Genomic DNA, 13,724 nt, shown 5'->3' with positions numbered 1-13,724 from the left:
TTAAAATACAAAACCCTGGACATGGTGAGAGGGAGCAATGAGAACAAATGGTGCCAAGGTTAAGTATCCTATCCTATAATAGGTGTTGCTGTGTGCATGTTGTGTGAGTGTCTTGAAACAGACGTGTGGGGTCGAGGTTGCCGAGCCGGCCCCAGGGCTCCCCGACAGCGCGGTGCACCCGGCAAATGGCCCTTAGCCTTGCTAGTGCCGCTAGCCTTACGATCCATCATACCATATGTTCTCAATGGGGAAGCTAACGCTAATGACTGATGAGAAGAAGGGATGGGGCCGTAAAGGGAGGGAGGGAGAAAGAGGAGGAGTGGGATGAGGAAGAAAAGAAACGTGGAGCAAGAAGCAGAGAAGGTGGGGAAAACAAGTTGAGGTAAAGTAACAAAGAAGATGACAAAGGAGAGGGGATATTAATAAAGGAGGGAGATGGAGAGGAAGAGGTGGTGGGGAGCATATGCACTCCTTGGGAGGCCTCCTGAAATGAAGGATGACCGTATAACCTGCTCAGCTTGAATGAAAGAGAGGATTCAGCGGAGAAGCAGAAAAGGAAGAGAGGAGTCTGAACAAGTGACAATGTGAGAGAGTAAAAAACTATATAAAAAAAAAATTAAAAAAAACTCTTTAAAGAAAATATTTAAAAACAATGTAATGAAAGACACATTGAAAAAAATCCAATGCAAGATATTATATTTGGAATTAATCTTTTGTTTTTCAGCATATTTTCTTTTTAGGAACTATTTTTTATTGGCCTGTGTGTATTTTTGTTTGTGCAAGGGTCTTGTGTGTGTTTGTGTTTTTGCAGTTAGGCTAATGGAGTACTATAGGCCTGTCCATATGGGGCCATTGTTTATGTGTGATGAATAGAGTCCACGTGTCTCCCTCTGGCACTCAACACTAAGCGAACCCTACTGAGGGCACCCTGTTGACTCTGTGTGTGTGTTTTTGTGCATGTGTGGGTGCATTTAATATGTTTTATGTGTGAGTGCGTGTGTGCGTGTGTGTTTGTGTGCGTGTGTGAAGGAGAGAGAATGACTGTGTATTTGTCCTGCTGTGTGCTTGGCAGTGCCCTCAACGGTGCCATCCCAAGTGTGTTTCATCATCATCTGCCATGACAAAGATGTCTAATGACACACACATACACCCACACCCTCGCATAGACACACACACGAACACACACACACAAAACCACACAGTCCCATCTGTGCCATGGTATCCGGGTACATCGGGACACTGCAGGAGAGGAAGAAAGGGAAACGACCCCACGTTCCTGCACCATGTGTCTAACTCAGCCCTCCTTGATTTACTCTCTTGTCGTGTCGTCTTTTTTCTGTCACTCTCTCATTTTCGGCCAATAAACGTTAAGGCATCACCAGGGACTAAACCCTGACAAGATCATTTTTGGGCCATAGTAAATAGTTTTTTGAACAACAGGTTTTACAATAAAGGATTAAGAGCAGTTTGGGACCAGGAAGGCTCAGCAGGCCATCAAACTTTATCCAGTGTGCTTTCATTCAGCAAAAACTTCAATCTTATTCTAACAACAGTGGATGTTAAGTTAGTGTTTCCTTCACTCACTTGGGACATATGTATGCACCTCCCCCCTCTCAGCATCGCCGCAGCACACCGGTACATCATCTACAATCCGGCCTCCGCAGCACTGGACCCCAAAGCCGTCATGCAGGCTCCTGCTACAGCAAAGCTGTCCGCCTTTCATGGAGTAAGGAACCCCCCCACAGCAGCTGTCACCCAGCCCCACTGAGACCCGGCCCTGCGAGTGGTCAGGACAGCAGTATTCATCTACAAAGACAAGGACGGATGAAGGAAACACTTGAACACAACATGGAAAAGAACAGACTCAAATCCAGTAGAAAAGAGCAACTCCCATGTTAACATAAAAACATGAAGCAATCTGAAACCCACTGGTTTTCAAATGCACGTAGTATCCTCCGCAGCACTGGTGGTCCGGGAGAGCTGGGAGCAGTTTGCCACTGCAGCAGACCGGGTTGGAGGAATTACTGAAACTCAGATAATTGCCCTCACAGCAGTGATGATGTGGCTTCTTAGTGTGCAAACGTCCACTGCAGCACACCTAGTTAACACAGACAAACAAACACATAGAATAATAGCTTTTTAAAATATATATACATTTAAACACATACGCACATAACAATATATACAAAAATGAATAGACAGTGAAATAAAACGACTAATATGAGAGCCTTGAAAGTGACTATATGCCAAATCAGTCGATATTTAGGCCCACACTGACTGATGGGGTTTCATTCACCCAGTGGTTGAAAATACAAAATTATCAGTATAAAATTATACTTAGAGCATCAGAAGTAACTGTTGGGCCTTAGCAGAGGTATGTGCTCTACTGAAGGCTATTTTAGTTATTTAAGTATTAATGTACATATCACATAAATGTTGCATCTGATTTAAACAATTTTATTTACTTCTAGGTAATTTGATCCATTATTATACATCATCATTTAATCATTTCTTTAATAAATAAATCTAAGTAACTCAAGCTTTACAATAAATGAAGTGCCTTTCAACTCAGTTATTACCAATAGAGATACATCAACCAAAACACTAAATCTTTTGTTTTTTTTGGCACCTTAATCATGAAAATGGATTTTCATGAATTCCCAAATTGATACAAGCTACAGTAATATGCCTCCTCAGTTAAACGCTTCAGTAATAATCTAGATTTCTTTCCTGGATGTAGATATAACAGGTTATAAGGATACATGTTGTGTGTTTTGTCGACATTAACATATTACTGATGCAAGACTCACAATGGAGGACTGTGAGTACATGCTTGTGATATAGGGAGATTTCTTTCTGGGTTCATGAGCCTGTGCACTCATAATACTTAAATAAGTGTGTATGTGAGTGTATGTGTGAGCCGACAGTAAATCTTATGGTAGTGGGTGCTGTGGGGACAAATGTATGACTGTGCCAACTTGGCCGGTATTCAGTCGTCACACAAGAATGGAAGAGAATGCAGATGACAAGTTATCCTGCTTAGGGAATTAATGACTGAGAGGATGACCATGCGCCCTCTATAAATAGTGTGCATTTGGAAGTGTGAGAGTGTGTATTTGTCTAAAGAGTCCCTATTTATCTTATTGTGTATGTGTCTGGTGAGGACGAACATGAGGGTACACAGAGACAAAACTGTATCTCATCTTTAGATCTGCAGCCAAAGACCCAGAACTGAACAAATACTAAAAAAATATCAAAAATCAAAAATAAAAATACTAAACGATAAGAACAATACAATCAATTCAAACAATTACCTGCACGTCAGGAAGGAAGCAGGATGCTCCACACACACCGTGACTGGCAGGACATTGCAGGTAGGAACATCTGAACCTTAAACCACCTGCACCTTCTGACTCTCCCCCCACAGTGGACATGACCCCTGCTGACCCACTGGTGCATGACCTCAGGGTCCGTCTTAAAACCTTGTAACCCAGCATGATGCCACTGGGTTTGCCTGGATGGGACCAGTTCAACCTCACCGCCCTAAGACAGAGAGGGAGTGACACACATTCATGCACACACACATACACTTCATGCATGGTTAATGCCTGACAAAGTTGAGTTACAGTGTCAGAGTGTGTGTATCTTTATACACTTCACGCTATTGATTTTCCTCTGCTTTATCGCTGACATATTTGGCAGGGAGAGACCTGTGTAGTAACACTCAGAGTTACAACTTCCACAGTCTCCAAAGGAGAAAATAAGCCACAAATCACCACTTTCCTTTGCATCTGTAAGATTTGCAACATAACGGTTTAGGTCAAATGTGGGAAGCAGAGCATTTAAATGTCGTTAAATTTAACTGACTGCAAACAAATGTCAGTTTACTATTATATTTTATTCATTTGGGAAGCTGTTAAAAAGCATCTTTGAGATAATCTGATTAAATTATGGTCAGATGACTTTAAATAACCTTTATTGAACCAGATCATCTCAATTATGAACTGCAGTGCTTTAATGGATTAATTTATGCTAAACATTTGATATGGTTCACCAGCATTTACTGTTAGAAAGTACATCTTCAGTCTTTATAGACTATAGAAGAGGAATATGTGCGACAATCATTCTCTTTACAGCAGTAGGAATGAATGCAGTTATTTTTTGTTATCCAACATAATCTGTTTTAAAATAACTAACATTAAAATACTCTCTATCTCAATGATGGACAGATCGCTGACACAGAGTAAAATGAAACATCATTTTAATACAGTCCTCCTGTCACAGGTCCACAGTTTGCTGTGTTGGTGCGAGCTGTATTGATTCTGTTGTGTCAAAGCTGCAAACCAACCTGTGTGCTGCCGATAAACATAAAGATTACTGCACCCAAACCAAAGGCTGTAAGATTTAATGAACCTGGAACAACGGCAACACTCAAAATATGGTCAGGAAATATGATCATTCAGAAAATAAAGACCAGCAGGGGCCTGAGGAAAGTGAAAGAATAACCGAGGAAATATCTGCAGCACATCTGCGTGTTACCTGGGATTGATCACTTGTGCGTGTGGCGTGCCCAGGTCAGCAGGCAGGTCCTCCACAGTGGTCGTCTGAGTGACATTACTTCTGACACATGCGTACACAGTGCACACCTCCACCTGAAATCCACACGACACATCGGACCAAAACGTGACTCTATTGTTTTTATGTGTGTATGTGTGCGTTCTTGTCAGCAGTTTTTAGTGTGTGTACCTGTACATTGTAGACCGTATAAGGCAGCAGGTCTCCCAGCAGGTAGGACCCTGAGCTGTTGTCTACACTGCCGTGGAGACGGTCATTGACATAGACGTAGTAACCAGTAACTGCTCCATTTGGCCGTAGAGGAGGGGACCAAAGCACCCGCACTGTGGCGCTGTCTACAGGAACCACCTCTGGAGCTGACATCCCCTCTGGCTCTGGGATACATGTGAGAGGAGAGACCCCAAAATTAAAGAACAACACAACATTTTAAAAGTTTGAAGATTGGAGACATCATCGTCATCAAACACAGACATAACGAAACCAGAGTCCTCCGCCTCATTTACAGTGCAGCATTGTTAGTAATTTAAGATCATAGCAGCAAAAGACGATATTTGTCTCTTTATCTTTTTAAAGGGTTAAGGTTTACACCATGATAACTGCTCCTACAGTGCTTTGGAATTATTTTACACAAAACCCACATCACTAAAACTTTAACATGCCATTAAACTGTGCCGCATTAGTGGTCATCAGGACAGGCTTGTAAAAGTTAGAATAAAACCAGAGAAAAAAATGTTTAAACTACGTGTCGGCACTCAGAGGTCCCCAGTTTGCAGTAAGGACACTTGAAAACACACGTACTACATTCTTTGGACATCATGCAAGCTTCTTTTCAAAGTTAGTTTAGTAGAAGATCTCTGGTTTTAACGCAGCTATACAAACATTTCAGGCATCACACTTTTACTGTATATGAATGAGTGGGTGAGTGAAGCAGAAAGAGACAGAGATGCTATGTGTTTATGTGTAAAGCCAAAGACAAGTGTGTTTGTGTACGAGACATGAGGACTTAGCTGAATTAGTGAATTAGCTAAACTCTCTCAGCTCAGTGCTTTTTGAATATTTTCTCTATGATCAGCTGGTTCTTTTTCTTACGACAGAATATAAGGAACAACAATTCAGACATAACGGAAGAAATGATGAGCGTGAAGCATCTTGGGAAAAGATACACTATACAGAATAGTTTACACAAATAATGAATTACTCCATCTTTTGGCACACCACACTATCTTAAGTATCAATACTCAATAAAAGAACCACAAGCACCTGGAGAAGACTTGCCTCTTTTGTTGAGGAGGACATTTTCTCCCTCAAATTTAACAATTTCCTTCTCATAAGTATTATGACTTTATACTCGTAATATTTTCTGGTAAATGTACCCCAACACTCCGTGGTATTTTGTTCATATAATAGTTAACAGTAAATCTTCAATTGAGACGGTCGCTACCTGTGTGGGTTGTGTTATTAACTCCTCTCTGTCTTTCACTGTCCCTTCAGTCTAATTCCTTTAATTCCCCGACTGAAAATTCTCTTCATCCACAGATGATACTGAACTCAAACTGCTATAGAAATAATAGAGTGAGGTAACCTATAGGAAATGAGTTCGGAATATGGAGGCAAACTAATGGGGTGAATTACAGAGACAGTGAAGGACACCAGAAAATCTGACAAATAGAGGACAAAGTTAATCTGTGAAAGAAAATATAGAGAGAAGGGATCATATTAAATAACAAAGAGAGGTAGAAAGAACAGAGAGTATTGTTCATTTTAACTGTACAAATTCAAATGATAATGGAAACCAAGCAGTGAGGAAGAGAATCAAACACAGACGCATAGTGAACGTGGTGGTGGAGATCGTACGGGCTCCATCTGTTATTCTAAGTGAAAATGCACTCAGCTAAGAGAAGTTAACCCAATTCATTTGCTGCCAATGCACTTACCTAAACCCAACCTACTGCTCTACATTTCATTTACTGCAGGATGGCATTATCAACGCAATACTGCACACTGAGCCCCTCTCACTCATACACACACACACACACACACATATTTTTCTTGCCAATTAGGCCTGATGTGTTAGCATTGCCCTATAGATTGCAGGCCATGTTAGGATGGTTGGTAGGGTTGAGCTGCATAAGTTAGAATATATTTGGCCTCGGTGTATGTGTGTCTGTGTGTGTGTGTCTGTGTGTGCGGTCTTATAGCTGTAAAATAATGAAATTACCTCCAGAGCCCTCTCAGTTAAACGAGCCGTACTTTGCCTTTAGCACCTAATGATTTTCTAATGTTTTTAATGCACTTTTTATTATACTGCTCAGATTAGAGAGAAAGAAAGAGACCTCTGACATATGATTATACTGAGACGGAAGAGGAACTGGGGGGGGGGGGGGCAGAGAGATGGTCTGATACAAAAAAACAACAGGCACACTGAGAGGCCGCTGACATAACAATCCACAGAGTGATTTGAAAGATAAACCCTTGAATGCTGAGACACATGGGCAGAGAGATGAAGATGAAATGGAAAGTCGACACCAGATGACAGTTATGATAGCCTGTGCAAAACATATGGCTAAAGACAGTAAAAGCTGACCCTGATTGAAAAGGGAAATACTAGTAGATCTAAGAAGTGATTTACTTTAAAGCTATTGATTTTACATCCTAAAAGACTCCCAGTCGTAGAAACAGCTAAAACTGTGACAAGCTGCTTTTCAGACATGAACTCAGCAAAATGTCTGAACAATGAGGTTTAGACTTTGTCTTTCACATATAAACAGCGCAGCAGTAGATTCTCCAGAGCGTTGAGGTGAGGGGTGGTGCAGTATGAATGGGGTAGGACATAATGTTTAATTTCTGCGTTTAATCACATCATCAGGTTTTTGTTTACTGCACATCAAGACTGGCGTCGTTCTTATAGGTAAAAGCTTTGAAATCCGGAGTTCAGTGCATGTCTGAAAGCAGCTATAATGATATGTTTTTCTTTTGTTCGTTTTTTGGTGAAATATTTGTCTTGTTTTATTTATTTATATGTAAATTACACAGGCTTTTATTTATTTAAGAAATTGCATGGTAAAGTCTTGTAATTACAGCCTTCTTTAGACACGGTGACATCCATGTTTGTCGTCTTCTTTGGCACGTAGAACACAGCATGTGTGTACTGTTGTGTGTGGGCGTGTGTTTGTCGGTGTTTGGTGCCAATGACAATTTTGCCACACCTTAAATCGGCCTCACACACACTTTGTATTGATTTCATGCCTCGCTACATGATGTGTTTAACATCTCTTGTGAAGCACGGAGACGCAGGGAAATGCATATTAACACAGGCACCTCTCTTAGATGTATCGGATTTATGCACTGTACATGACGCTATGTGCACAACCACACACCCTCACACACACATCTATAAAGCAAGGATGCAAGTTTTAAACATTTTCTTAAATCAAATCTTTTTTGCCAACAAAACCCCACAAACTAACACATACCTCCATCCTCTGTGGTGACATTAGCTATTGCCCTTGTTGTGTTATGTGCTCCGTTGGACACCTGTAAAGACACCAGATATGTGCTGCTGGGCCAAAGGTCACTTATCACTGTGGAGTTGATCTCAGGGGGTAAAGCCAAGATTTGACTTGACTGGGGAGACTCTACTGTGAGGAAATATGACTCCACCGCTCCCTGCAGGTCCTGCAAGGCTGAGAAAAGAAACGGAGACAGAGGGAGGAAGAGTGAGGGACAGTTCAAAATAAAAATCATTTTGAGTTTCTTTTTGATAAATGTCAGGTGACAAAAACATCTTCACAGAACATGTCATGAGAATATGTTTGTGTGTGGATCTAATGTGTCTGTGTTTACTCTTTTGTCCTTGTGAAAAACTGTTTGAGCTTCAAACCGTTCTGAAAAAACAACCTGTGATGGGAAAAGACTGAGTCAATGTGTGTGTGTCTGTGTGTTTGAGTGTGTGTGCTTAAGACGGAGGGTAATCTTACAGGGTTGTGTCCAGTCGACCTGTACTGCGGTGTGATTGATAGCATGAGCCGATAGAGATGGAGGGTGGAGGGGAACCCCCGCCATGGTCACTGCAGTAACAACCTCTCCTGAGGAGAAGCCCACATCATTGTGGACCACTGACTGGTACTCGTAACGGGTGAATCTGTGGAGATATTATACTTATGTTAGAAAAAATAAAAATGCTACTGCATGATACAAACTCCTCTGTAAGTACTGACTGACACTGTAAGCCATTGTTCCAAATAAGAAAGAGTTGCCCCTTATGTTGGTTAAGAGGGATCATTATTTCAGTCATGTCTGGCTTTATCTATTTCCTATTTCTTATTAGGTTTTCTTTGGAGTTAGTTCTTAAACTAAATTCTTACTTCAGCTACCAGAGGCCTGTACCACGAAGCAGAAGTTGCACTTATCAGGGTAACTTCAGGTTTAGTTCGGGATTTCCGGTCATATGAAGCTTGTTCACTTCTTATTGGGGAAAATCACCATGGCAACTTGTGCTGAACGGCTAACCTGCTCTGGTTTAGTTGGAGATAAGAGACCAACCTGTATAAAAGCTCCGCCCACTGACCAATTACTTCCTGTGAAGAAGTATCCTAGGAAGACAAGGGTCTTCAGAGAACGACAAAATCACTTTACCTACTCTGACTATCTTAATGAAAGATATAGATCCTCATCAAAGGGAATAATACACCTTTGTCAGCTGCTGGAACTGAACATAACCAACCGGACACGTAGGAACAATGTGCTCACAGTACCACAGACTGTCTCCATCACTCTACGTTGCTTTACTTGTGGGAGTTACTGATATTGATGTACTGGGTGTGTTAGCAGTGGTGTAATAAGACTTCCTTTAATAGGCTTTTATCCTTCCCTATAGGTTTATCCTATAAATTAAAAATTTCTGGTAACAGGATATAGATTTACCTTGTGACAGCCTCCATCCCTTCCTGCCCCACCCCTCTCTCTCTCTCTGAGACTCGAGCAGACAGCCCTCACCTTTCATGTGCATATGCTCAGATATTGATCAGTCAAATCTGGGTTGATTTGATAACCAGTTTTGATGACCGCTTAGCAAGTTTGCTATTGTTAGATTAAGTTCACCTGGATATCGGAAAGATATTCTGGGTAACTCGCTTCGTGGTACAGGCCTCTGGTTTATCTTACTCTAAACAATAACAAAACAAATTGTTTGATGACGTTGTGAAGCAGCATTGGATCATGGGAAATGTTGTGTTCACCACAAATGATGTGCACTGATATGGTAATGTTTTTACATGATCCACTAAAAGTGACCGATACAAACCCAGCCAGCTGTTGAACTGGACAGCAGTTTGAATAAAATTGGGGATTTCTCAGGGTTTGAACATTGCTGAAAACATTTTGGATTATATACAAAGTTAACAACATATAAAACATAGGACTGGTAATTTATACATTTCAATGAAGAATTATTACATGCAATGTCTTTAAACTATTTATTTCCTCACATATTTATTTCTTTGACATCAATAATAAAGAAAAAAGCCAAGTGAAAAGTGCTGACACGTTCAAACAATTGTCAGTTTACTACTGGACTAAAGCCAAGTAGAGACACAACCGTGAAAAGAGTACACCCAGAGCCGTTTAGCAAGCATAGAGAGGAGGGGGAAAAAATCTGCTTCCACCAAGTGCCAAACTGAGATTAGGGGACGCTGTGTGAAAAACAATTTAATTCTTTGGGATATTTGCTTAATGTATCTTTGAGCGGTATTAAAAGATCGGCATCAGCGGCAGCTCGCCGATCAGCTCTGCACACACGGTCTGCTGCGGCGCCGGCGTTTGCTCTAGAGCTCATTTCAGTAATCTCACCTGCTTAGGCCTTTATCTTGGTAGAACAATTTGGTGCCGGAGTAAACATGGAGCCAGTGATGGAGATCTTCAGCAGGGGGAGGGGACTCGGATGTTACTGCAGGGACCGTGGCAATGGCCAGGGGCTGGTGGGTTTTACGTCTGAGCAACTTGTATCTGAAGGGGAGTTTTGAATAAAAGAACACACGCGCACATGTGGCGTTTAGGAATGCATTAACACACAACACATGTACAGAAATGCAGCAGTATGAGCACACAGACACACAACTGACTCTTCTGCTTATCACTCATTTCCTCCTCTTCTGCTGTTTTTCATCATCTCTATTCTTTTGCGCTCACTGTATCTCATCCCTCCCTCCCTGCACCCCTCCCTCTGTTGTTTTTTTTCTGCAGGGTTTGTGTTTTCCTCTCCCCACAGTGATGCTAATTTTTGCTGTAATCAGAAGAGAAGGGCTTAATGCTGCCTTTTAACCAACCCACTTAGACAAACACACAGAGCTGAGCAGAGCAGAACAGAGAGACGGGCTCATGCATTTTAATCGTCTGCCAGGAAAATGGACCTTTATTTTAGGCCTAATCGCCGACAGAGTAGAATAGGACGGAACAAAACGGACCGGGATGAGCATCGAGAGCAAGAACACAGTGATTAAAAATGCACAGCACTTAGCTCATTACCAGGGAATTCATGTTAGCAGCTTGTTAACGTGTTCCTATCTATTTTTCTACGTTTTTGAGCAGCAATTGAACATCTCCAGTGTGTCTCTTAATATTAACATGCTGAAAACTACAGTCTGAGCTGTCTGGTGTTTAACTGTAGACTATAGCCAATTAATAAAAACACAAGGTTGGCTCAGATTATGTAAAGTGGCGTTGGTAATGCAGACTGAGCTTCATACATATTGGGTCTTCATAATTAGTAACGGATTTTGGATGAGTGTCTGCTCGTACCGAGCTATTATCTAATCATCCTGCATTTCCTTGTCTTGGTTATATTCCAGCAACCTTGTGCAATTGAAATTGAAAATTGAAAAAATACTGATAAACAGTAGCAAACCTGACTGAATCTAGTTGAGATAAGTGCAGTTGAATGGTAAATATAATCTACATACAATTTACATGTTGTGATTATAATTGATTAAACAAATTATAATAAAAGTATTTCCACTTAATGCTTTTCATCACTTCCATTGTGTACTTCATATTCTTACCTTCTACTGTCTGCACACAGGCTCAGACAGTAGATTGGCTCATAAGCAAAGGCAAAACAATTTTCCTCAATAGCTACTGACAGGTTTTACAATTAAAGAGAATTCTGGTTAAATTATATGTACAACATTTTTTTTATAAAAATTTAATGCAGTAAAGGAAAATTGTCACACTACTGCATCACTTAACAATGTACATTTACTTTGTTATCGTACTTGTATATTTTCAGGAACTTTTCTTACTTTTACTCCACCACATATATCAGCAAATATCTGTATGGTCTACAGAAAGCAGGTACTTACCTACTTTTACTCAAATGCAAAAGTTGATGTGGTACTTTTACTTTTCTTCTATGTATTTGTACTTGTAAGTAAAAGGATTGAGTACTTCCTCCACCAACTAGGTTTGACCAGCAATTTGGAATCTAAGTTGTGCGGCCTACTACTCATGCTATCTGAATGTGTCAATTTAGATTAGAAATACCTTACAAACAACATCTGGGTGGTTTCTGAGTAATATCGTTTTACCTGATGTTGGGTCCATTGGGCCTGCGTGGTGGTTGCCAGGAAATGGCAAGGAACGACTCACTGACTGCCACAACTGACAGTGGTGCAAGGCCTTGAGGGCTTGTGGACGGTGTGGTGGCTGGAGTAGGCAGGCTCTCTGTACATCCTCCAACATGTCCATCACCCTCTGAACACGCCAACACAGTAATACTATAGTTTTTGTATGGAATAAGGTCTGTTACTGTGACGCTGAGCTCAGATGTGTTGCCGCTGTCATGGAATATACGGGGTTCCGGGAGACGGATCTCATAACCACGAATTTCTCCATTAGGAATGAGAGGAGGCGACCATGTGATCTGGAACACAAGTGTGTTAGATTTAAGTTATTTTAAAAACAGCATTAAAAATAATAAGAGTAATACAAAGAAATGTTTGGCTTGGTTCACTTATTCCTTCAGAAGATTTATACAAGAGAGGTCATCCCATTGATTGGCTGATGTGTGTTTATGCATATGCTTGTATGTATATGTGTATGCGTGTGTGTGTGTATGTGTGTTCAATTCCTTTGTGGAAAAAGATAACCCGACTTTGACTTGAGCAGAAGATTCCTTTTAAAACAGGACACAAACGCACGCACCCACAAAAACACGTGCACGTGCACAAACACCATGGTAAAATAATGAAAGCAGCTGGTAATGGAATTGCTGCATGCAAAAACAAAAGCTTGCTGTTGTTGAGCGCTGCATCTGATTTGGAAACAGTTCAGTCTGTCAGCATTTCAGAGTGAAGATGAAGGTAACTGTGACTCACACACACACAGACAGACAGACAGACAGACACACACACACACATACATACACACACCTCTACATATTTGAATCAGAGCTATGTAAAATAAAGGTTTTAAATTCTACATCCACATACAAACACAAACCCACGTCTGGTAAACGCCAGTTCTAAAACTTTATGTGCACGTACACAGATACATTAGTGTGTTTGTGTGTGTCTAACACAATTACATTATGAACACAAACGGTAACGTACAATAAGTGATACGTTAAGAGCTTGTTGAGACAAAGTATTTAGGTGATTAAGTGGTCAATGTTGATGAGAGTATTATGAATAAACATCAAGAATAATTATTCCTCATGCAACCTTGATATTCATTTAACAAGTGACACTGAGAGGTGACACAGGACAAACACACACACACACACACACACACACACACACACACACACACACACACACACACACACACACACACACACACACACACACACACACACACACACACACACACGGGCAGGGTCAAGTTGAGTTAGGTAGCTCATTTCCCAAAGTGCGTGTTGGGTGTTCTTTGTGGTGGAAGTCATTTACAGATTGAATAGCCTGATGTAATCTGTAGATGGTGAGGACAGCGGAGACCCAGGACTGACACGGTGCACTGAGGCTAAGGCTAGCCCACTGCGAGTGTGTGTGTGTGTGTGTGTTTGTATATGTGTATATGAGTGAAAGAGACAGATGATAAAGTTAAGAGTGAAAGACAATGTGTGTGATGTCTTTGCGCATCCATGCTATTATACTGAG

At 41.0% G+C, this 13,724-nt stretch overlaps 1 protein-coding gene across 1 annotated transcript in view; it reads right to left on the bottom strand.

The window, feature by feature from the left end:
- The window catches only part of ush2a (Usher syndrome 2A (autosomal recessive, mild)), a 192,888-nt gene that overhangs the window by 63,998 nt on the left and 115,166 nt on the right, over positions 1-13,724 (bottom strand). Inside the window, exons 52-60 of the mRNA XM_061068445.1 lie at positions 12,156-12,490; positions 10,423-10,578; positions 8,553-8,716; positions 8,049-8,258; positions 4,747-4,949; positions 4,540-4,652; positions 3,315-3,543; positions 1,930-2,098; positions 1,585-1,806 (exon numbers count right to left, since the gene is read on the bottom strand). Of these exons, the coding sequence (XP_060924428.1) occupies positions 1,585-1,806; positions 1,930-2,098; positions 3,315-3,543; positions 4,540-4,652; positions 4,747-4,949; positions 8,049-8,258; positions 8,553-8,716; positions 10,423-10,578; positions 12,156-12,490 (1,801 nt within the window). The remainder of the gene's footprint in view (positions 1-1,584; positions 1,807-1,929; positions 2,099-3,314; positions 3,544-4,539; positions 4,653-4,746; positions 4,950-8,048; positions 8,259-8,552; positions 8,717-10,422; positions 10,579-12,155; positions 12,491-13,724) is intronic.

The sequence above is a fragment of the Limanda limanda genome, chromosome 3 (genome assembly GCF_963576545.1).
Source record: "Limanda limanda chromosome 3, fLimLim1.1, whole genome shotgun sequence".
Taxonomy (NCBI): domain Eukaryota; kingdom Metazoa; phylum Chordata; class Actinopteri; order Pleuronectiformes; family Pleuronectidae; genus Limanda; species Limanda limanda.
Note: the sequence above shows the minus strand (reverse complement) of the source record. Positions and strands in the feature narration are given on the sequence as shown.